Below are 24,165 nucleotides of genomic sequence, written 5' to 3' on the forward strand. Positions count from 1 at the left end.
ATGGCATATGTAGTTTATTACTTATTTCATGTTCTAATATTACTAGATAGAAAGGAATACCAGATAAGAAATCTCTGTATGAAGCAAGAAGATCCATGGAAGCAAATTCAGGGATTTTCTGTTGCACTGTATCCCTCACACTGTGTTCTTTAACGCTCTTTCTTCCAATTAATAGCTGAGAAGCAAGCACAGCTTCACTGACCTAAAAATAATATTTGTTTTATTCAGGACTAGTTCACTGCAACATTTATACAGTTTTTAAAATCTGGTACTAGCAAGCTAACAATGAAAAATTAATTGCTCAACATACTACATTTTAAAATACGGAAGAAAGGAAAATATTCCATTTCTCTCTCACAGATGGTACATATCACACTTAAATAAATCATTACTGCTGACAACTTAATTACTACACAAGTGATTTCAAATCAGACATCCCCACCTGGACGCTACTGATGTCTACCCACGTGCCAAATACGTACGCACACATATCAGGCAGTGTGCTGGTATATTTGCATTGAATCAAAGTAGAAGCAGAGTCAGATCTGTCCAAGAGAGATTAAATGCACTACTCAGACAATGTCCATTTTAACATCTTCAAATGAGACCCATGGCAGAAATGCCAGGGAACCTTAGCTCTTGTCTTTCTTGTATTGTGATGCCTTGATTGCTTGTGCAAGCTGCATGAAATAACATCAAAGCCAAAAAAATCATCTCCTCAAAATATTGCACCAACCTGTGTGGCTGCTCTTACTGCAATCCAGGCCTGTGCTTTGTAGCCTTCTGGTATCAGTGCTTTCTCAGGAGAAAAGAGTTCTTCAGAAGATGTCTAAAATTTTACACCAGTTGATAATTAGTATCATAAACGTATTATGGTAAAATATATTTTGATGATAGTACAAAGTCCTCAGAATTGCAGAATTATTGTTTTAGTTACAATAAAAGGTGTAAAAATCAGCACCAATTTTGTAAATCCATGGATTAATTGCTAAAATTAAAAATAAAACCTCAGAGCATACTAATTGGCGGCTACTTTAGAATTTTCTTAGAGCTGCTCATACTACCCCTATCACCGTAAGCAGTTTTTTGACTAACTTTCCATTTTCTGGAATCTTAACTACCTCTTTTTCTCTTATGTTACACATTATGTTCAGAATCTAATGCTTGTAGCCACCTTAAAGTGGTTATAGCCCTTTATATTTTTCATGGTGTCACTCATGTTAATATTGAAAATTTGAAATCTGGTAAAGCATAAATATTACTATTTAAAACTAGGTTAAAATGTTATATTTTCTTTGCAATGTGCAAATTAGCACATGATCAGGAAGGAAAACACTCTGTTAATGTTCTGGCTTTTTCCTGTTTTATATAGAAAAATATTTTAAATGTTATTGTAGATATCGTTCAAAGCAATAAACATGCGAAATCACATCAAACAAGATAAAATTCTACTGCTGTACTACATGATCTCTTTGTGTGATTTTTCTAGTAGGACTTTCATTACCAGTATGATTTATAAGTCACAGTAAGGTATAGCATGGCAAGGTGCACAGTATTCTAACAGGAATATGAAGAGGCCACTACCCAAAAGATACAAAACATACCCTTGATTTGGAAGGCACCACCTCATCTGTCTGTGACAAATCCTCTTTATTTTTGGCAAAATGCAAACATAATAGTGCTATTTCAAGGTACGATCTTCTTATTAACCTGCAAGAAACAGCACGCAGATAGTAAATCTTGCTATCAGAGTAAGCATTACGATGATATAGTCTGACTCCTGTATAAGACTAGCCAAACAGCCTCACCAAATAAATCATTCATCCAGCCCACGTCATCTACTTAAACTGTATCATCTTTCAGAAAGCCATGTGATCCTGTTTTTAAGTCTTAGTGAGTCTAAAACATCCTTATGGCATGCTTAACAACACAATGATTTAAGATTATGCCAAATATAATTTGCATTATGTGCAGCAAATATTCAGTAAACAAATGGCAAACATTCAGTAAACAAATTGTAGTTTTGCCAAGTGAAGCGATCTTTCTGTACAGAATCTCTATGGGTTCCTCTGCCTTTTTTTATGTTAAAGCATATATCCATTGTCAGCTTTCCTGAAACAAAGATGGTTGAATCTGGACACAGGTCTTCAATTAAACCATGATAAAGTTCTTCTCTCTTCCAAGAATCAGCAAAAATACACCAGGTTACCAAAACAGTCTTTCATTTCCTCATTGGGCTCAGCTGAGGAACTCATGAACACAACTACTTTCTCAGCTTGGAGTTCTGCACCAGAAACTCTACATCGTCAGATGGACTGTCCTCATCAATTCCTGTTCTGCTCCTATGCTTCCTTCTCCTTTGGGTCATTTGTACCAGCAGTCTTATAAACCAGGCCAAAATCTGTGTATCTGAAGAACTTCTCCAACGTTCCTGTTCTCTGCAGGTTTCTTACAGTCTTTTCATCCAGCTTCTTCCTGGCTCTGTAGACTTCTCCAGTTCTCTCATAGGAAGTGGCTATCCTGGTCTTAGCAACAAATCTTGTTCATGCAGTCATTCTTCTGGATGGAGTCATATAGTGCAGAGTTGCTGCTCAGATGGTGCAATAAATTGCAGCTTAGCTATGATTTGTGTGGAGCAAAATACTAGAATCAAAGAATGCAGTACAGTTCAGAAGAAGGCAAGCTAAATAGCAAGATCACGAGTTCTACACTTAGCTGGCCACATTTTAGTTAACTTCCTAGTCTTGCTAACAAAAATGGATGTCAGACATCAAGAAACAACTATAATTAAGAAAAACCCATAGATATCTGAGAGCTCGTACAAAGGTGATCTGGAAATTCAGCCCTGGCCTCTAAAAGAAAAAGCCAAGGTACATCAATGTTGCTGTACAGTCTTTTAGAAAGACTGTAGCAAATTAAATCAAGAGGGTAGCAAATAAACTTGGAAAACATCACCACAGTGCAGTTCTATACTATCCATCATCTTGACCACTTGTAGAGGTTTATGACTCTGCTACTGCTTCTGTGTTCAGAGTTCTAGTTCTTTAACTAAAGTAACAGAATACCCAAACTATCAAGGCAAATTGCTGCCTTTACACTGTCTGTAACCAGACAAGGCACATTCTTCTCATTGAGACTGGTCAAGAAACTAAAAAAAAAAAACTGTGACTGTTCACTTCACTGGGGAGGAGCTCAGGCTTTGGGCCTAACAGACAGCTCCTGCTAAGGCCTGATGTATGCTGGAAGCAGCGCCATTAGGTTAAAGCAAGAGCAACACATACGACAGATATTCAAGGACAAAAAAGACTGAGGCCTGCTGTCCTTGCAGTTTTATAAGTAACTGCTTGTTAACACCTGATAAGACCGAAACTGTTTGGAATTAAGTAAATCCCACTAACTGAAACGACCAATAGGGATGGTACAGACCAACCTTCCAAGCTGGAAGGTACAAATATGTCATGTCACCCAAACAGCAGCTGAAGTAGATCCACCAGCAGCTGGCCTGCTGAGCTCTTGTGCTTCCCAGTGCAATTCATGGGGTGCCCACATCATGGTGGAGGAGGAGGGATGAGCATTCTCATCATGGGTTAGGAAACTATTTTGCTCATATATGCACGATATTAACAAATTATCAAGTTAACGAATCAGTGAAGTAGTGAATTAAGTAACTAGAGAATTAACAATTTAGGCTAGTCTACAGAGAAGGGATTAACTCTTTGTTTGCTTGTTTACTTGTTTGTTTGGGTTTTTTTACTTAGTGAGCTTGTAAAAATAAAGTTTGTTTCACACAGTATGCTGTCCTGTAAATTTGAGAGATCACAACGAACCCTGACAAAAAAACTAAGGTCCAATGTCCAGTGTATCAGAATTGATTGACAGAATTTATTGGCTTGTTTGGTTCAGCTCTTTAGGCCCCTCCTGTGCTGAGAAGTAATGCCACAGTCACTGTCCTGACATCTGTTACAAAGACATTTCCTGTGCTCCTTCTGCCTCTGTTCTTCTGCCTGTTTCTGTCTGCTAACCTTTTCAGCCTGGATTTCTATTATCTGGAAGGCCACAGCTTGTCTTCTAAAATATGACTGAAAACTCAGTTTAATTAATTGATCTGTTCCTGATGTTGACAGAGAGGGTACAAGTTTGAAAATAAAACTGAAAGTTGTAACTTTGTCTATTCAAAAATATATTTAAATGTAAAAAATATATTTAAATCTTTTCAACATTTATTTTACAGAAGAGAGTATGCAGTAGTTCTTCTATACTGTTATAGAAGAAAAATCTCCCAAACCATAGAAGATGCTTCATAACAGAAGTCTCACATCAAATCTCAGAGAAAAAGTCAAAAAAATATTTTCATGTGTGATGAAAAATGTTAAGTTATATGACAGTTTCTTACTCAAAGTTTTGATCATGTTGCTGGCTCACTTTTATAGCTTCCAAGAGGTTCTCAACAGCTAGACATGACTTGTTATTACCTGCTTCAGTTATCTGGCACTCCACCTTACCTAAGAAAGAAATATAGAAAGCAGATTTACAAGATTTCTTTTTTCTGTAAGACCCAAGCCTGTTTTTTCCCCAGGAAAGTTGAACTACATATTGCATTATCTGTTCTTTTGTTGATAAGCACAGTTTTTTTCAGTTTGTTTTAAATGTAACGCACAACATTTGTATAACAAGTTATTTCATACAGCAGCTAAAACAATCAAAATTTCAAATCATGATGACTCCTAATACCACTAAAATCCAAATACAAGCAAACACTGCAATTCATTAGCTCTCAAATCATTTAGAAATACTTTATGTGTTTCTCATCTTCTTTAGTTCATATTGATGCAAAGAAGCTAATTAGCTTCCTACAGTGTCCTAAACTTCCTTGGATATATCCTTTGATCTCTCATAACATAGAGCTGGGAGAAGTTCTACTGTAGTTTTGAAATAATTTTTTGCATAATGTACCATGATCTATACATACATAGTATGTATATACTGGCATATATAAATACAGAAGAGAGATCAGCAGTTAGACAGGATGGGAAATACCCAATTTTCTTCTATTTTTACAGTAAAATATCTCTATTTTAAGATAGACCACAGGCATAAGACTGTCTTTAAAAGGCAATCATAATGTGCGAACAGGATTTTATTTACCTATCTGAAAAAGAAGTTCAGCTTCCATATCCAATTTTTTTGTTGCAGATGCCCTGCAAAGCTCCAATGCTGATTCTAAATGTTTGAGAGCAGGTAGCCATTGCAGTGGATCTTCTCTTTCAGATGTACAAGCTATTTTTTCAGCTAATGTGCATCCTAAAAAAAAAAAAAAAAGTTCTTAGTGAATCATTTAATAGAAAACCAAGTTATGCAAAAAGAAATGAGTTCCTTACAACAAATGTTGTTACATATTTGCTGTTACAATCCAATTCTCAAACATCTAACTGATTAATGGATACAGATATGGAACTATAAAGCAGTTTCACTAATGTATGTATGATGTCAATGCGGCTTACCTAAGCCATCCTAACATAGGTTACACGACACAAACCAAACCTTTCACAAACCATCTGGAAGGATTGACAGTGAGCCAGTCACAGCTTTACTTGACCTGGCAGTTATATGCAAAACATGAACCTCCTCTGAGCATTTTCCAAATTCCAAAATTCCTTTTGTACTAACCATGTCTAAAGGCTTTGTTGATGAATCCCATAGCTTTCAGACTGTACTCTGCAATATTCATCAATTCTTATAGGATCTTCCTAAATATGTGGATTCAGCAGTAGGAACTGACCAAACAAGGACATCACTGTGGGTGATTCTGTACATGCCTACACTGATCAGCAGTAAAGCACAATAGGAGGGGATCTCTAGAGCAGAATAGCTGGTGCTGAAGACCTGACAGCCACACTACATGCATTTCAGAGCATTTACTTGGGACTAGCTCTAGTCTAGTCCTAAGGACTAAACACACAGTAATGGCTGGGGTGCATTTGGTGTGCTCCTGGAGCACACCTTCCACAAAAGGAATCTCACATGCTCTGAGGCTGCTCCACAATGTGAACCAAAGTGCAGTGAGTGGAGATGATCAGGAGATTTGCTTCGAAAAGACACTCCTGATCTGAACCAAAATGCTAGCATTGTCTCACAACAGAGTATGAGATAGAAATGATTTTGATGGTTCACTCTACTTTAAAACTGAATATTCATTTTTATTTAAAATATTTGTATAGTCATCTTTGCAGATACAGCTGAAGAAAAGATTTAAACAAAATAAACTAGGACTACTGGCATTACATCATTAGCAACACAGTACATGATTGTGTTGAAACAATACAGTGGGTTCAGATTAACAAATTGTCTCCAATGTTTCATACAGGCAGCTAAAGCAAGCTGCATTTTCTCCCTTACCTTCAGGGGAAAAAGGAGCACTAGCTTATAGCCTTAACACCATTCCTAACCAAACACATCATTCTACCTTATCTCACTCTAAACCATATAGCGATATTTTAGTCTATTATAACTCAAACATACCCCAAAATAAGTTTAGCAGAAGGGATATGGAGACAACTTTAATATTTTATTTTAATATTAACTATGTCAGTCCTTGACCTTCAAAATTAGATTTTTGTTTTAACAGAACTACAATGATCCAACAATTTTGATATATTTTTTTAAATCTCAGACCAATCTTAATGATTGTCTTCTGCTACTATCCAGCATATATCCAAGTTTACATATAAAGAAAAGTCATACATTGTTAATTACATTGGATAGATGTTATTTAAAGGGTAACAACAGTAAGAGTCACTATTATTTTGTTGGGAAAGGATTATTAGAGAATTATCACTATCACCTCATATGCTTTGATATCATTATTTAGTTCCCATTATAACTGTTCCTAAAGAGATGGAACATACACAGGAAGTTTTCACAGAATAAATGCTTTATTAGCAATTGGAAAAGTACTGTTAACGTTCACTCGCAAAAAACTGAAGTACATATTAGTTTCACCAAGCTATAACATTTATATATAAACAAAGTCATGTTTTAAACCTTTGTTGATTATAATTGCTGTAAGAATTGTACCTTGCTTATACAGATAAACATTAAATGGAGCCAAATAGGCATCTACTGGTGGCTTTAAAAATATTTTTTTTGTATAATGAAAACAATTGGTTTACTACAACATTTGCTTCTGACACATCAATTTATCTGCTGATACACAAAATATAAATGAAAATGAAGGAAAAATGAAAATAATAGCATACTGCATTTTTCTTACCGATTCTCATTTTGACTTGGGCTAGCAAGTTGATATGTGGCAGGTAGATATTTTTTGGAGGTAGGACTGGACAAGTAAGGGTAATGTCTTCTATCTGCTGTTCAATTGGTTCTCCATACAGAAAAATCTATGAAAAAAGTATGTGTTGTAAAATTAAATTATATAAAGCAAATTAAATAGCATTTTGAAAAGGTAAGTTAGACACGTACAAAATCCTGGTATTCTACTGTGTCTCCTCAAAATGCACTGGCAAAGAGCCTGATACTCCTGAACTCCTTCACTTCAGTTGGTGATTGTCCACTTTGCAGAGGAGGAAAGTTCTTTGAGTTTGGTACCAAATGAACAAGAAACAACTTCAGTGAACTCTTGATCAGATTTATTAGCATTAGGCCTTGACTTCTAAAAGCAAACTCCCTCAAATCGGGCAGCCATTAAGAATAGAATTCCTGAGTAACCCCATCACTAGAAAGAAATTGTCACTTCTAAAAAGAAATCTGACATCCAACAAAGGCCAGAAAAGAGAAAAAAATTACATTGCAAGTGTGGACCAATCAGACTTTTCACTCATGGAAATAAGGGGGCAATGGGCAAGCTGCAATGGGGGCATGCTGCAAGCTGTCAGTCTTTTGAAGGTTAGCAAGTTTCACAAGCGGAAGGCCAAAAGTCTGAAGTTATTTATATAATTCTTCATCATTTGGGGGAATGAATATTCCAATAGATTAAACTACTGTATTAGGAAATATGAGAAAAGAATCTGGCTGAAGCTTTTCTTTAGAAACTGTATCAAAAAAGGGCAGAGATTGCAGAAGAGCATATCTATTTTTGAACCACAATGTAAGTAAATAGTATGTTACTATATAGTAGTCCTCTTACAGATTTCACCAACAAATACTCACTGCTTTAACAGTAAGTTCATGTGCCAAAATTAGTAAGTTTAATGGTTCCACTGTGGAAGAGTGATGTTCTGTGTCCTCTTCTGTTTGCTGCACTAATATGTCTGCCAGCAGAAGCATACTTTTCACAAGGGTCAAAGAAGCTGGAGGGGAAATGAATGTCTCCTCTTGGAGTAAACTGATGATATTCTGTTTGAACATAGATAACACAAACCGAAGTAGTTACTGCTTTTGCTGTCTCTTTATAAGGACAAATCACACAAAGTGAAAACAATTTACTTTAGGGGCAACATTTCAAGCTTATTTAATACTGGCATCAGCTGTTCTTACTCTACACAGAGATGTAAGAAACAAAATCAAAAACAGTTCCTCTGTTGTGTTCAAACCTGCAGAAGTTGTTTAATTCCTGCCACAGGATGTCTTTCTTGCAGGTCAAGAATAGCAGCTTGCACCATCATATCAGCCTGAGTCTCAATATCACCAAAGGTTTCTGCCTCTAGTATTACTTCTCTTATCAGAGTTCTGTGTTCCACCATACCATTTTCTAAAAGCAGGAAGTATATGAACAGTGAAAATACAATAGAAATAATTTTACAGTATCTTCTTCTTCCATTTTTAAAAAGTCACTTCCATTCAAAAAATATTACTGAAAATCAGACATTATAGATTCCACTTTTACTGTTACATTGCATCACATTTGCTCTCAAAACAAAGAAAAAGATGTGTTTTTAAACTGTTAATACTGTAAATTCATCCAGATGTGTCCTTTATGTGCAAGCCATCAGCACAAGTAATTAGAATTTTGCAAATCAGATGTCTTCCTCATCCATACCTCTACATATTCAAACATCTGATTTTAGTTATCACTCCAAATAGTAACCGCCTTCACAGGAACTGTTCAGGAGAAATTAAGACCAAAGTTTGGCTACAGACCTATACTTTAGAATTTTGATACTTGAGTCAGCTTCAGAGTTTATATTAAGTTTATAGGACTAAGGAAAGAAAAATATTTTTATTTGTAATCAAACTGCAGTAAATATATTCTGTAGTATCTCACTTAAATTCTTAGAAGTAAAAGAATCTGGAACACAATGTTTTCATTTATAGGAGATATAAAAGGTGAAAAAAGTATCTAAGGTTTTAAAAAATAGAATAAGTAGCAGCAATAAGCTTTTTTAAAAGAAGCAAACCTATTTAGCTTAAATATACTAGAACATTTGAAACTTTTTGTTGCACAAGTGATTTATCAAAAGGTAATAATCATTAAATGAACATTAGCATAATGTTTTCTGTTTATATGCTATGGGGAGAGATTATACTCAGAAAAACATTTTCCTTGCTGCCTTGGATGAATTACATGCAAATAATTGCTCAGTGATAATAAATCCCAGGAATTAATGTTAATATTTTTATTTGTGAATAAAAATTGAGTTTGAATAGGCTCACTTGTCTATTATACTCTAAAAGTCTAAAACAAAAAACAGTAATACCTTCCATATCACCAACACCATGTATGTGTGTTACTAGTGCAGACACTAACATCGTACGACACCTTAGCCACAGATGTATGTTCATATGATCTTGGGCTATTGCACTGTGAGGCAGTCGAACATCTTCAGTGCAAGAATCCTAATAATTTCCAAAAGCAAGAGAAGTGTTACGGTCTGAGTCAACTACTGCAAGCAAGGCTTCGCTTAATTCAGTACAGTTATCAGTCTCCCATAAGTCAAAATAACACAAATAAATATATTACAAATAATAATATAATTATAAGCAAAAGTCTACTTGAAGGTTAGATGCATTATTTTTGAATAACAGGTGTTCATTTATTATTTAAATTAAAATCTACAGAAAATTTGTAACGTAACAAATTAAATTAAACCAGCTTTTATGGGAGAGTCCATAAATATATCCACATAGTATATGTATCAGTGAAAAGCACAGGATTAATTGAAGCACCACATGATGAACAGCTCATGGAGAATATTTCTAGCAGTCTGGACTTAGGAAATCCTGTGAGTAACTGCTTCTTAAGATTAAACTCATTAGAGAGAAGTTTTCCTTTATTCCTCTCAAACAGGAGCATCACACAGAACCCGGAGGCACAGAATGGGCTATTTTGGTAGTAGAGCAGTGAAATAGCAAGTTCCAGCACCTCACTAGACATCAGAACCAAAAATGAATGTGACGTAGCACTGGACCTGATCGGGAGAGCTCTCAGCGCAGCTCCCTGTGCCACCTTCACATATGATAAACTGTCTTTCTGTTACTAACACTCTGCAGTCCACATGCTAAAGGTTTGTGCCAGCACGCAATAAAACCACGCTGCACAACCTGTGTTTTACTTGTACAAAAGATCATCGCAAATGACTTGCATGGGTACATCCAAGAAAAAAATTAGCTGTAACTCAGACCCTGGCTGCAGGGCAGGCCAAAGGAAGCGTTAGGTCCTAGGCTCTGTGAGACCAAGTGCAGAAGGACAGAAGACCCTGCTATGCAACACAGACACAGAATGACTACACTGCCATAAGAAAAAACAGTCTCAGGTCGTATATGTTATAAAATCTGGCCTCACCACAAGTTGCTCTGTCCATATGAGTGAGTTTGACTTACTGTGCACCTGACAGTGAGTGAATGTGTGGGGCATGAGGAATAGGTTTTGTACATTGGCTTTCCAAAGCGTGTGTCATTGTGCCTATGTGTTAATACAACAGAATTCAGCCAAAATCTTGCTAAATTAGGATCGCAGCAATGATATGAACTGGTCTGTCTGGCTGTTCGAAAGAGGATACTCTGAAGTTGGTCTTCATTTAAAAAAAACTAAAATACCATAAGTGCAGGATACAAAGTGTTCACTTGATAGCTTTGCTTTTCCCTTCTCTGTTTTTTTTTGTAAGAGTTTAGAAACAAAGGAAAATTTTCAATGCTAGCATTTAAAAGTATCCAAAACAAAACTGCGCATCTCAACTGACATACAAATTAAAATGGTGGTCACGGAGACATATTAAATATACTACAGGCAAGCTGGTAACTGAAGTGTACCAGATACCATTGTGTCCCCAGATTAATGGCAACCATGTAATATGGATGACTGCTATGTTCTAACATTCTGAAAATCACTCAACACTTAATGCAAGACTTCATATACTAAAAAAAAAAAATTTTTTAAGTATACCTACACATACCAAATACCCCCTTCCTTTTTTTTTTTCTTGAAAATGTGTCGCTTGCATCCTAAAAATGTCTGCATCTTGGAGAAGTCGAATTGCAGAGAAAGCCAAAGCAACACTGTGATATAGAACAATATTATTAAAAAACACAAAGTATATTTGTCATTTTATGTTTTCATCGTAACAGATCCTTCACTTCTGACTACAAGTTGGAAATGTGTATCAGCAGTTATCCATTAGTTTTTGCTTCACTGGAACAAAAAGAAACAGCACATAGAGCATATTCTGAATTTGTAGGCATTGCAGTACGAAAGTGAGAACACAGCAGCAAGAGACAAGGTCTTGCCAATAACAGACATCATAACCTGATAATAATGCATAAGCTGGGACACAGTGTCTTCAGCTGGGAGTGATCTAAACAGAACTCCACTCTCAATTTCAGAGACATGTCTTCCTTTGGGATGGATTCTTACAAATTAGAAGATGCAAAAATACTAAAAAGGACAATATACAGTGGGAGAGTTCTGTACCTCATCCAAAACCAGAAAAGTAAGAAAACACCCTCCCCCCTTAAAGCCTTTCCAGGTTATATTTTAAGCCTTTTGTTAAACCCCTATGACCTACTCTCACAGGATCTTAGTAAGCACCAGCATCCCAAAATCGAGCTAAGTGTCATCCTTATATAACCTCTTCAGTAAGCAATCACATGATATTGTTCCTCCAAAGGAACTCAGGACCTCCGAAAATCTCAGAATTTGGAAATGAGAATTCAGAGGATATATCTGGCAGATCATATGAATACAATAGTATACCACACCCTATCATTAACAATCTTATAAAATTTATTCTAATATATTAGAGCTCTATCAATGCTTTTAAAAAATTATAAAATATAATATTAACATTTTAATCTCACAGCAATGAGTATATCAAGAGGAAATATTCCTTCAGGACAGTAACACAGGGCATTTTAGAACAAAGTAGAATTCAGTAATTCAGGGATAACAAGATCAGTGCTCTCTGCTGTACACTTTAAAATTATAACAAAAGCATGACCAAACACATCCAGACTTTTACTTTAATAAAACAGTAAACCTTGCTGTTTTTTCTTTGATTTCATGTAAGACAGCATCATAAAAGCACCTCACAGAAAAATCATAGGTCAGTAACTAATGATTTTTTAAAAAGTAAACTAAAGCAGTAATAGAAAAGAAATCCCTATATAACTCACATTCCTGGACACATTTGTGCATTTATTAAGGTTGGTTGCTAAGATTTAAAATATTTATGTAACTTTGTGTCTACAAAGGATTCAAAGAAAAGATTTCTGGATATGGTTTTTTATCTTCCATATTCCAAGCTGCACAATGTACAGTTGCTCACAATATTATTTACCTGAAAGCTGCTCGATGCCTTTGCTGAGAAATAGCTGCAAGTTGAAGCTTGGCCTCAATAACAGCCTCTAACTCTTCAGCAGAACACCAGGAGATCTCCCCATTGTATTTGTCCTGTATGTTCTGCACAAGACACTGAAGATTTTCTTCAGCTTCTGTCAGTAAAATCCCCTACAGAAGAATATAGCATCATATGATTTCAAGAAATAATGCAAGAAAAGGAAAATTTCTTAAAAGGTATTCTAGTCTGTTATGCCCTACACCACCACGTCTTGAAATAAATCAGCTTGAATACAATATGCCTTTTCTATAAGTAGTGGTGGGGGGGAAGGGTAATTTTGATTTTTGCAGGTTTATAAATTCAACATGTTGAAACTAGCAACATCTTTACTGTGCCTTTACTATTCTAATTTATGCTTAACTACATTATACATTGAAAAAGAGTATTTTATGCCTTAGCAACATTACTCAAATTTTCATTCCCATCTTTCTTATAGCTATACTTGATAACTTTATACTTTTTATTATACTTAGTGATTTGAATAATAAAATATTAAAATACAATACTAAAAATGTTGCAAGAAGTGTTATATACTTTTCTAACTATATTTTGACAGAATCCTTGAGTTTAAAGTGTATCCATGTTCAGCTGCTCATCCCAAGTTCAACCATAATTTACAGTCTCTCTGACAAACAAAGCTGCAAGAATCTGAGAAAGCCAAAACCAAATCCAAAAGAAAGTTCATTTTAAATAAAAGCTCAATCATGGAACTTTCAGCAGAATTTAAAAAGAATTCAAAGGTTTGTATCATCCAATCTCTTTTTTGGCCAGTTTCCCCAATGAATTCAGAGCTCTACTTAAAAGAACAGAATGGTAAAGAAAAATCAGAAGGGTTAGAAATATATTATCCTTCTTAAGAAGAGCCCCATTCAAACTAGTTTAACATTTCTATTTTAGCTATTTTCACGATGTTATTTTCAAGTTATTTTCAAGCTATACCAGAACTTTCTAGTCTGTGGGATATAGCAATTGCCATATAAATTCATTCCCCATTTCTCCAGATGTATTTTGTACATTACTCTATCTGTAACAATGGCCAGAACTAGATATTTCCAAAGTGGAAACCCTCAAGAAAGAAGAATATGCCCTCAATTTTTAGCTTGTCCTGATGTGAAACGGTCAAGCAGGAAGTTTAAATTTTAAGAAAAACTTTAAGAAACCAAACAAGCTAATAAGCTGTGGTATGCTTTTTTCCAAAGAAAAATGTCAAAAAGAAGAGGATGAAAAATTTGAAAGAGTGGTCCAACTAACACATATAATGGAATTTTTTTCCTCACTTATTACTCTTTTCTTTATCTTTTCCACTAAGTTGGCTGCATTCAAGTAGGTGGCATTTACTGTAAAAGCATGTCAGGGTTCAGTACTTTTCTGTGAAAATGTTAACAATATCTCTTTTACTTAACCATAACCCTGATACTGCAATTTTTTTCAAGATGTAGAACAAACTAATTGAATGATTTGTTCATAAAACATTTTGGATATGGTACAGAATTCATTTCTACTTAATTGTAGAGCATACTGCCCTATCAAAGAGTCTCTGAATTGTTTTACCAGGGCCATCTCTGAAGGCAGATGATTTTATTCTTCAAAACTCATTCGGTCTTTACCCTTGTTGCTGAAACAGTCATACTGACATCTGTTTGTGACAACATGTCACAGGGATATTTATATAGCATAAACTAGACTGTAACCACTAGAAGTATTTGAAAAAATGCACTGAACCACCAAGACTTCATCTATGGCTAGTAAGATTAGAATCAGATTAGAAACAGAATTTTCTAGTCCCTTTATTCATGCCATCCTCCCACCATAATTTCTATTACATTGAGAACATTTGCCATGTTTTCAGAAGAGTCAACACTTTCTTAAACCCCTTCTCCTAAACAACAAGATTACCTTCAGCATGGCCATGTTTAATTCAGCTTTACAGTCAACTAGCTGCAGCATTGTGCCTCTTGGTTCCCGTTTTCTTGAATTCATGTTAGCATTGACTGTCAAATACATTTCAAGTGAAATTTCAGATAACAGAAGCAGAACCAAAATATTTTCAGTAATTTGAAGAACGCACATCTTTTTCCTCTCTTTATCTTTGGGACTCTCAATACTAAAATAAGTAAGCAAGTACAGAAGGCAGCTCCAATTTGAGATATTAGCAAAAAAAATTGGAAAAATCTTAATGCTTATTTTTTCAATAATGACTGATTTTTTCAGCAACATTTAATATGAATATTGCTTAAAGTATGACAAGTTAGTGCATATACAGCTGTTAAAAGTGAAAACCTACACTTGAAACAAGTTGCAAAATAAACTCGCTTTTTTGACATCCTTATAAATTACCTTTTGTATTTGATGCCATAATTCTTCTTGGCTTCTTCAAACTTTTGTTATCAATAGAATAGATGTATTTTTCCACTTTTTCAGGTATATTATTTATTGTGGCAGAAAGCGAAATGATGAAATGCATTTTGGCTAAGGTTAATTTATTCATAATTTGTTGGTTGCACAGCGGAACCATTACTAAAGACAGACTCCAGTTAAATATGTCTTCTAGTACCTACAACAAAGTTGGAATTAGTTTGAAATGATATATTTTACATTATTGTTGTTCAAAGCATATTCTGCTTCCATTAATAATGATGTTTATCAATATACAATAAACATGACACATATTAGTAATATGCCCTTAGTCATTATGGAGGAGCTTCTGTTTTCCTTTCCAAACTTAATTCACCCCCTAGTAGCATTTGCTAGAGCCTCAGTGATCAGTTTTCCAGTAGAAGATGCATCTATGATACTACAGCTATTCCTCTGCGTGGGTTTTAGTTTTTTGCATTGTCCATAGCACACTTTGAGCTAAGATCGTCACAAAAAGTAGGCAGGTAAATCGGTAATTCAGAAACCCCAATTCAAAACAAGCTCTGTTTCTACAATTGACCCTAACTAGGAAGATTAGCAAGGAGAAAAATTCTTCTATCACACCATTCTAGCATATTTCACAGAATCTTTTCATTAATTATTATTCCATTCCTCTTTTATCCTGAGTTTAATATTCTCACTTTATATTAATAAATTTAGAAGTAGAAAGTCTAAATCACTTTGTAAAATCATGCGTGTTCAAATCATAAGCTCAAATAAAACAACTTCAAAATAAGCCTGAAACAAGTGAAAACACCTATGTTAATGAATCAAAAGCTGTCAAAATAGAAATCTCACTTCTGTTTTCTAGTATCAGCTGTTGTAAGAGACAGACAAGCTTACTGTAAATGAAAGAGATGAGAGTGGAGAAAAAAAGTGGGGTTGTTTTCTATTTTATCAGTTTGTGTGTATGGTACAGCTTCTTATGCACATTCTACTAACATTTACCCCTACTGTCTCAATGGATCTCTCACAAAGCAAGAGGTAAAGACTGAAGATGGAAAACAAAAAAGAAGTAATTGATGAACATGCAATGAACTAAAATGTCAAATGGCTATTAATTAGCTGGTTTGCAGATTCCCCTCTTTTTTCAAAAATGGACTTCAGCCCCAGTTTGAATTAGGACAAACCTATGAAGACAGCCCTGACTGATAGAAGTAACAAGGCTAGATGTAGTTCTTGGTGTTTTAAGCATGACAGATAAACACCAGACCCTACATAGCATGACGAAACCTAAGTTTACTAACATGCTTTGCTCAGACAGCTCACATAATTGCACATATTAGCTTTCCCATCTGAAAAATGGTGATAATGGTACTTTCTTCTGCCTTGAGAGATAAGCCATAAAATTGAAAATCTATGAAATGGTAAAGTAAACACTGTTGAGGAGAATGTATGTTTTTTATTTACTCCTTTTTACCAATAACAAGTATATTTTCTGAACCAAATCTCTAACAGATGCCAGATAGATAAATACTTATGTCTAGCATTAAAACTTTAGCTCTTTCAGAAAGTTAGTCTTTTTTTTTTTTTCTTACCTGTAAATTTGTAACAGCCAGGAGAGATTTTGAGGAGTCAAATTTCTGAAAGGCCTGTAAAAGGGACAAACCCAAAAATAAATAATGTGTTACAATATGAGCATAAAATGAAATGAGTTAACAGAGCAGTGGACAAGTGTAGTGCATTTCTGACTATATTTTGAGGGCTCTAAAAATACCAACAATTTCTTGGCCTCTGTGGCCTTTTCATTTCTGAACCCTTGCCCTAGACCCAGACCTAACCCTACACCTCCTGTGCCATTCACTGGGATGCTTCAATGTGAAGCAAGGGAGGAAAAAGGCAGAAGATGCAAGCCAACAAAAATCCTCATCCAAATTCTATGAGCTCTATAGACATCATCTATCACTTGCCTTCTGTGTTCTTTACATTTCTGAATCCCAAACTTTTAACTCCTGGCTCAACCTCCCCTTGAGGGCTCTAAAAACAACAGTTATTCCTTGGCTCATATGTGCTTCAATTTTCTGAACACTAACCGTAATTCCAACCCTTGCCCAAAAGCCCTTTATCTTTTCACCAGGAGACAGATTTGTGTACTGAGGGGAAGGAAAAGGCAGAGGTGAAGATCATTGCCCTCATTCTAACTGAGAGCTCTACAAGCAGCTATCACCTAGCTTCTTTGGGCTTAACTTTTATTAGTCCTTACTCTGACTCCACTGCAGGCCTGGCCCTGAATCACCTCTGTCATTCCCAGGAAAATCGAGGCCTTCTCCTTACTTTAAGAACTGAACAAAAATCCAGTAAGCACTTAGCTTCTACATGCTTCACATCCTAACCTAAGCCCTAACACAGTACCTCCTCTGCTATTCACCCCAACACCCATCTGTTAACCCAGAGTCAGAAAAAAACAGGTGACAAAATCGAACACCAGACCTCAGCCTAACTCTGCAAGCTCTTCAGACAACAATAAACAAATTAAGGAAGGACTAAAACAGGTATTTTAACCCCATTAGCATGAGTAGGGATTAAACACATTCCTTAGTGTGACCATGAACAGAGCAGCTTTGCAGAATCACTTCCAGAGAGGGTGCTGATAACTATTTATGGCTCAACCTAGTGAGGATGTAATGTAGCTAGTGCTCTAAGGAAAAACACCAGATTTCAGCTTCATATCTTCCCATGCGGTTAATATGAAAGTGTCATTGGCAAGTTAAATAGATCAGCCTTCTTGCTAAATATTTTTATTTTACCTTTTTTTAAGTTCATGTTTCATTTAAAACCTAGTAGCACTGCAGGTTATTCTGGGAGGAATGTTTGTCCATGCTTCTGTTGAACAATGAAGGGAAATCCATGCTGTTATCAAGAAGGGGTGGCCCTACATTTCCTACCGTTCTTCTATCACATGCTCAGTCCGGCTCCCTAGTGCTGGCACAAGTACTTTGTTGTGGGGTGAAACCTATCTAAAAGCACCGCCCAGATAAGCGAGACCTTGACTACATCTGTCCAGCTCTAACTCACTACCTGATTCTGGGATGTGCTGGGAAAACAAGGAAAGGACAGATAGTTGTCATGGTGGAGGCCTTCCCAAAAGGCCTGGACTATGTCTGCCCTGCACTGATGATTTAGGTATGCACCCAGGAAAGAAACAAAGAAGCACAGGTGAACTGTTAACAGCTTTACGTCCTTGTAACACATTAGTGACCCAGGCAAGATCACTAATTGGCTTTAGATATGGAGAAAGTCAAAGAACTTAGCCAAGGGTGATGCGACAGTGTGCTCCTTTCCCCCTCCAATGTGCTCTCTCCCCCTCAACCTGACCTCCCTGTAAACAGCATGTGTGTGGGGGCTAATTGAGCATGCACCAACTAAGGCCCGTCTAGCATGCGAATATGACTATGAGTCAATCATCTCCCCCCCCCCCCATAAATAGGGGGCAGCCCAGAGCCCATTGAGCTCTCCTGCACGGCAGCGGGCTGCACTGCAGCACCTCCCCTTGAGCAGGGACGGCTCTTGAGGTTACTCCTTGAGGTTGAGAGGTTCCTTACCCGTGACAGATCCTCGGTAAGTGATTAATAGCATGCTGAACTTTTGCGAACTTCACGAAACTTTGCTGAGTTATATCTCTGATTAATTGTGCACATAATCCCTTAGACATAAACCGTTGACCAAGTATGGGACTAGGATTGGATCCAGCCACACCCAGGCTCCTCCACCGAGGAGTTTAGAAAGCAAGGGGGGTCCAGTCTGAACCTCGTGACTCAACGGGAGAGTCCCCTTCGCACACGCTCCTTTAGACATGAACTGTTGACCAAGTCTGGGACTAAGATTGGATCCAGCCACACCTAGGCTCCTCTCAGAAGGAGTTTAGAAAGCAAGGGGGTCCTTTCTAGACCTCGTGACTCAGTGGGAGGGTCTCTGTTGCACACGCATCTAACCCTGTCCTTCATGCAGTAAATAACTGAGTGAACCTTGTCAATCAAACCTTGTTAAATCATTCTTATTTATGATTGAACTCTGTTAAGTCGCTATCTTACCGCAATAAACATAGCGCTGCTTCCCTCTTACGAGTGAAGTGCATCACTCCTTCCCGACAGGTGACATGACTGTGAGGGCACTGCGGGCACTGCCAGGCCTAACTAGCCCTGACCAGCCTCCTTGGGGCCTCCCCCCACCTCTACCCAGACCCAGGACCCCATTTCAGTCCAGCCCGGGGCAGTCAGTCCCTGTCCAGCAATGCCATAGCTGTGCCAGCCTCCAGCTCCACCACAGCCCTGCTTGTGCCTGGCCATGGACCCTCTTGATCCAGACCCGACCTGCAGACTGACCTCCTGGTTTGACTGCACACCTGTCTCATCATTATGGGCCTGCCTGGCCATCACTGGACTGTGTCTGACCCCGGTTACCCTCACCAGGCCTAATCCTGATTTGCTGATTTTCATTCCAAGCTTGACCTCAGACCTGCCTGATCCCAGACCTGCCAGATCACCACAGACTTGCCTGATGACCTGGACTCTTGGTTTAACCTGGCTACCAAGCCAGGGCCTGCTTTGCTTGCCTCGCTCAGGAATGGTGGGACAGGGCCCAGGCTAGGGACGCCCCTGCCCTGCCAGCCCTGGGATCCCCCTCAACACCCTGCTCCCCAGCCCTGAGGGAGCAGCCTGTCCTTGCTGTGCCCTCAGGGGCCAAGGCTATTGGCAGCTGATGCTGACTATCTAAGTTAGAAAGCAATAAACTGGGAAAACAACAGCCCTTGTGTGGAACACATCCACCAGCATCCCACACCATCCAGGAGGATGAGCCCGAGCTGGAAGCACTACGTGTAAAGGGCACACCACAGGCCAGGACTCGGACATGTCGAGCAGCCGGAGTGAGTGTCCAGCTCCCCCAGGTCCATGGTGCTGGTCCCAGCTGGACGGGGCTGTGATTGCTCTGTTCTGTACAGAGCCTGTGTGGCAGAACAGACATCGTTATCCTCCTGCTACACCCATTCTGCTTAGTAAAATCTAAAATTTATGTCACTGAGTGGTGCAGGTTCAGCTCTTTTGGCTATGTCACCCCTAAATTCCCCTGTGACACACACCTATGATCATAGAGTCAGTGGACTGGGGAACTGACCTGGCTGAAAACTCCCTATCCCCCCAAAAGGTTAGTATCAGTAAGTCAGTATAATTAAAACTAGAATCCCAAACCTTTGTACATTTGACAAAATTTTAAACAAGTAAACCATATAGTTGTCATTATTAAAAAAAATGCAAGGAGCACAGGGCCATATACAGTACGGAAACCTACATTTGTCTTCTGAAACTGATCACAACATCCTTCTTAAAGGAACCAACTTTTTCTGCTGTACAGTAGCAAAACCAAATACATACATTTAAAAAATGGGACACACACTTGGTAACAATATCTGGTCATGTATTAGGCTTTTTTTTCAAACATACAAAATATTATTTACTCTTCCACAATTATTCTAATCCCCAACTGACAAACAACAGGAGGATTCAGGGCATCAGACCTGAATACCAGAATATAATGCTATATATAAAAAACTACATAGACTAACATGTACTCCTTATCTGAGACTATGTAAAAGGATTATTGATTGCAATCTAAAATATTACAAAATCAAGTAATGCCAAAATTAATGTATACATTCTATGCATTATAATTATTTATATACATTGCATATAAATATATAAATATATATAAAGTATATAAAGCATATAAAGCATATAAATATAATGTAAAATATATATACCTATAAATTAAGTGTATATATACTTTATAAGAAAGGGAGAAATCACTGAAGTCAGTGGGAATTTTGCATTCATTTAAAATGGGGTTAGGATTCTGTCAATACTTTCTATGTCTAAATATGAAATCACACATTTTTTTTCAATAGTCATATCTGTGTTATTCATTGTATAAAACAGCACCTATTTCATGAGGATTTTCAAAATTTATTTTTGTCTTTGCTGTTCAGTGAGAGAAATTCATCTCATTCAATATCTACTATTTAACCTTCCTATTAAAAGAGACAAGAAATTTAGGAATTTTTAACAATATGTAATGACTTTCAGACTTGGGATATTTGTAATTTCATGAAGAGAATCAAGTGCTATAGTTCAGTGCTACAGTTTTGCAGTCTTTACCTTCTTTTGCTCAATTGGCCTGTAGCCTGCAGGTATTTTCCATGGAATTCTTTCGCCACAATTAAGCAAAGACAGTTCATGAAAGGCCTCTGTAAAAAATCCTATATCTGTAAGTACTTTAATCTATGAAAAATAAGAGATGTTTTGATTTAATTTACTTTCAGTTATTCTTTTTGCTCAAAATAAAATGTATTAACAGATAATTGTCAAGTAGATTTGGCTATTGAAATAATATATTGATGGAGCATATTATTCAATGGAAAGAAATTATTATATTTTTTAACTAAATAAGTGAAATGTCAAAGGTGGGTCTTTCACCTTTAAGAACGGGGTGAGTAAACAGATATTGATAAAGGGCTGATCTTCAATTTTCACTCCAACCTCTAACCAAATGAATTAAGATTTTTTTCTTTGACAGAACAAGTTTTTGAAGAATGTGTGTTTTTTTCATCATTTTTTTAAGATTAGTCCTTTATCAATATCTGTTTACTCACCCAGTCTCCCTAATCCATATCAGCATTTCCTGAAAATATCTAAATCCTACAGTAATACTTCGACTCTCACTACAAGTTACAATCCTTTAAAAAATCACATGGGATTAAAAATGGTACCATCATGATACTGGTAACAAATAGGGAAGTGAATATTACGATACAAAAATTATTTGTATTCTGTACTTAAGAAAAGATTTAATAGACCAGTGGAACAAGAGAAAAAGTGTCAAGTAAAAAGTTTGGATCTAAGAGGGAAAATCTTATCATCACATTTTTAAAGAGAATGCTTGTTAAATGGAGAATAAAAATATATGATGGAGGTATTTAACAGTCTCTGCAAACATTAACAATAGAACTAAATAACCCATTACTAAAATCGAAACTATAAATAATAATTACATTTATGAAGTAGTCCTACTCTATATTCCATTGACCTAAGAAACACTGAGCAACCATTGAATTTTAAAGCGTTTCTTTTGCAGTTCATAGTAGGGATGTACATATGAATAAATATTAGATCAACTACGTTTAACAAAAAAGTGAAAGGCTTATTTCAAACACAATGTGCTATGTTAATCAGAAAGTTTCTTTGAATACCTTGAAGATTCTTCCTTCAATACATTTAGCTGGGTCCCGACAAATCTCAGAAATGAAATATTCGTACAATGTGAACAGTGGTAAGATCTGTAGGAAAATATTAGGTGATCTAGTCATAAATGCCATAATGTATATAACTACATGTATATTGCAATTATATGTCACAAGTATATAGATAATATAGTAGTACTGCTTTCACTGCCACAGGGCAGGATACCATCACTTCTTCTCTTATGTTCTAGAAGGATGAATATCTTACAATGTTCTTCAGCTGGCTAAAGCTAGCCCCTAATTCTTTAGTGCTATCTTATATATGATTCAGAAAACAGAATGTAAAGTTTCCCCCAAATTATCCTCTTGGTTCAAGTTTGTTTACCATCCTGCTGGTATGTATGTCTACTGGAAAGATGTTGATAGAAGGAATTTCTAAAGGTGTCTGCGTTTTCATGCCAAAGTTTTTTCAATAATAATAAAAGAATAATAGACTTGCATGATCTTTCTAAAATAAACTCAATAAAAACAAGTTTAGCAATTGTCTAACAGAAATAATACCAATTGTAAAATGAACTGGATGCTGATGAGGATTACTAACATGTTTAGCTGCATTAATTTCAACGTGAGTGTTTTTGTTGGAGTAACTAAAAAAGAACATTTGAGAACTGAGTTTTAGTAAAGTATACCATACACTTTATTTACTATTACATTGATCACAGGGCTTCAGAAAAAGCAGATTCTTTCCTAACAGATGTATTTATTTATTGAAACTGAAAGAACTTCTAAAATGTAATTACTGTTCAGCTTCTACATTTTGCTTCATTTTAAAATGTTCCTCAGTTCGGAAAAAGAAACATCATTGTTACTTTCTTGTCAAATGTAGTTTTAGTTTTTCATAAAGTAGCTTAATACTTCAGAATTTGGATTACAAATGTTTGAGGGGAATGTGTTAATTGTACTGATCCAGTTTCCAACCCAAATTTGAAGGGCTTCTAGAAAAAAGTAGTCTTTGAAGTCTTATTTTTAGTAAAACTTGAACCTTGATGTATTTGGATTTGACTTTAAGCATCAAATCAGCTTAGTGCCCACCATCCAAAACATTCCTACACACTGAACATCAGTGGAAATGGAGCTCTCGTCCTACTGAAACTGTAATTGCATTGACCAAGATCTATGACCTTTATCCATATCTTCTGCTGGTACAAGTGCAAAAAGCATCAAAAAATAAACATGGTATGTGAAGCTGGTAGTCAAATTAAGCATCCCAGCCTCCAGTTAACTGTTCACTCCTTGACTTCCCATAGTGAGGGCAATCAGACAAAGCTCAGTAACAAAGTGAACTCCAGTCGAGCAGGACGGAAAGAAGCCCCATCAGTAGATAAGACAGACAGACTGCCTGAAGTTTCAGAAGAAACTGAACCAGCAAATGGCTTGCTGACAAAAAAAAGAGTAAAGCCTTGCCTCTTCTTTACTAATCACCCCTCCATCTCCACCCGCCAACCTTTTTCTCATTACCCTGCTGCCAGCCACATGATCCTGTCCCCCTTCTTGCCCTGACTGTGCCACTTGCAGGATCCTTCCATAAGCAGATTCAACTCATTAAGGAAGCAAGAAAACTACCCAGTTTTTCCGTTGAGGAGTTTTATGTCAAGCAGGGAGTTGATTCAGTTTATGGGAGTATCCAATAGCCACCAGATCTGGTGTAAGAAAACCTGTTGGAGCATGCAG

At 36.6% G+C, this 24,165-nt stretch overlaps 1 protein-coding gene across 1 annotated transcript in view; it reads right to left on the reverse strand.

The window, feature by feature from the left end:
- CFAP54 (cilia and flagella associated protein 54) overlaps nt 1–24,165 on the reverse strand; it is a 115,173-nt gene that overhangs the window by 15,483 nt on the left and 75,525 nt on the right. Inside the window, exons 47-62 of the mRNA XM_067297080.1 lie at nt 22,444–22,530; nt 21,353–21,475; nt 16,742–16,795; nt 15,126–15,342; nt 14,685–14,779; nt 12,729–12,898; nt 11,349–11,451; nt 9,654–9,792; nt 8,550–8,707; nt 8,167–8,352; nt 7,271–7,397; nt 5,146–5,301; nt 4,394–4,502; nt 1,605–1,710; nt 737–829; nt 61–202 (exon numbers count right to left, since the gene is read on the reverse strand). Coding sequence (XP_067153181.1) covers nt 61–202; nt 737–829; nt 1,605–1,710; nt 4,394–4,502; nt 5,146–5,301; nt 7,271–7,397; nt 8,167–8,352; nt 8,550–8,707; nt 9,654–9,792; nt 11,349–11,451; nt 12,729–12,898; nt 14,685–14,779; nt 15,126–15,342; nt 16,742–16,795; nt 21,353–21,475; nt 22,444–22,530 — 2,065 coding nt within the window. The remainder of the gene's footprint in view (nt 1–60; nt 203–736; nt 830–1,604; nt 1,711–4,393; nt 4,503–5,145; nt 5,302–7,270; nt 7,398–8,166; nt 8,353–8,549; nt 8,708–9,653; nt 9,793–11,348; nt 11,452–12,728; nt 12,899–14,684; nt 14,780–15,125; nt 15,343–16,741; nt 16,796–21,352; nt 21,476–22,443; nt 22,531–24,165) is intronic.

The sequence above is a fragment of the Apteryx mantelli genome, chromosome 1, assembly GCF_036417845.1.
Source record: "Apteryx mantelli isolate bAptMan1 chromosome 1, bAptMan1.hap1, whole genome shotgun sequence".
In the NCBI taxonomy this organism is placed as follows: domain Eukaryota; kingdom Metazoa; phylum Chordata; class Aves; order Apterygiformes; family Apterygidae; genus Apteryx; species Apteryx mantelli.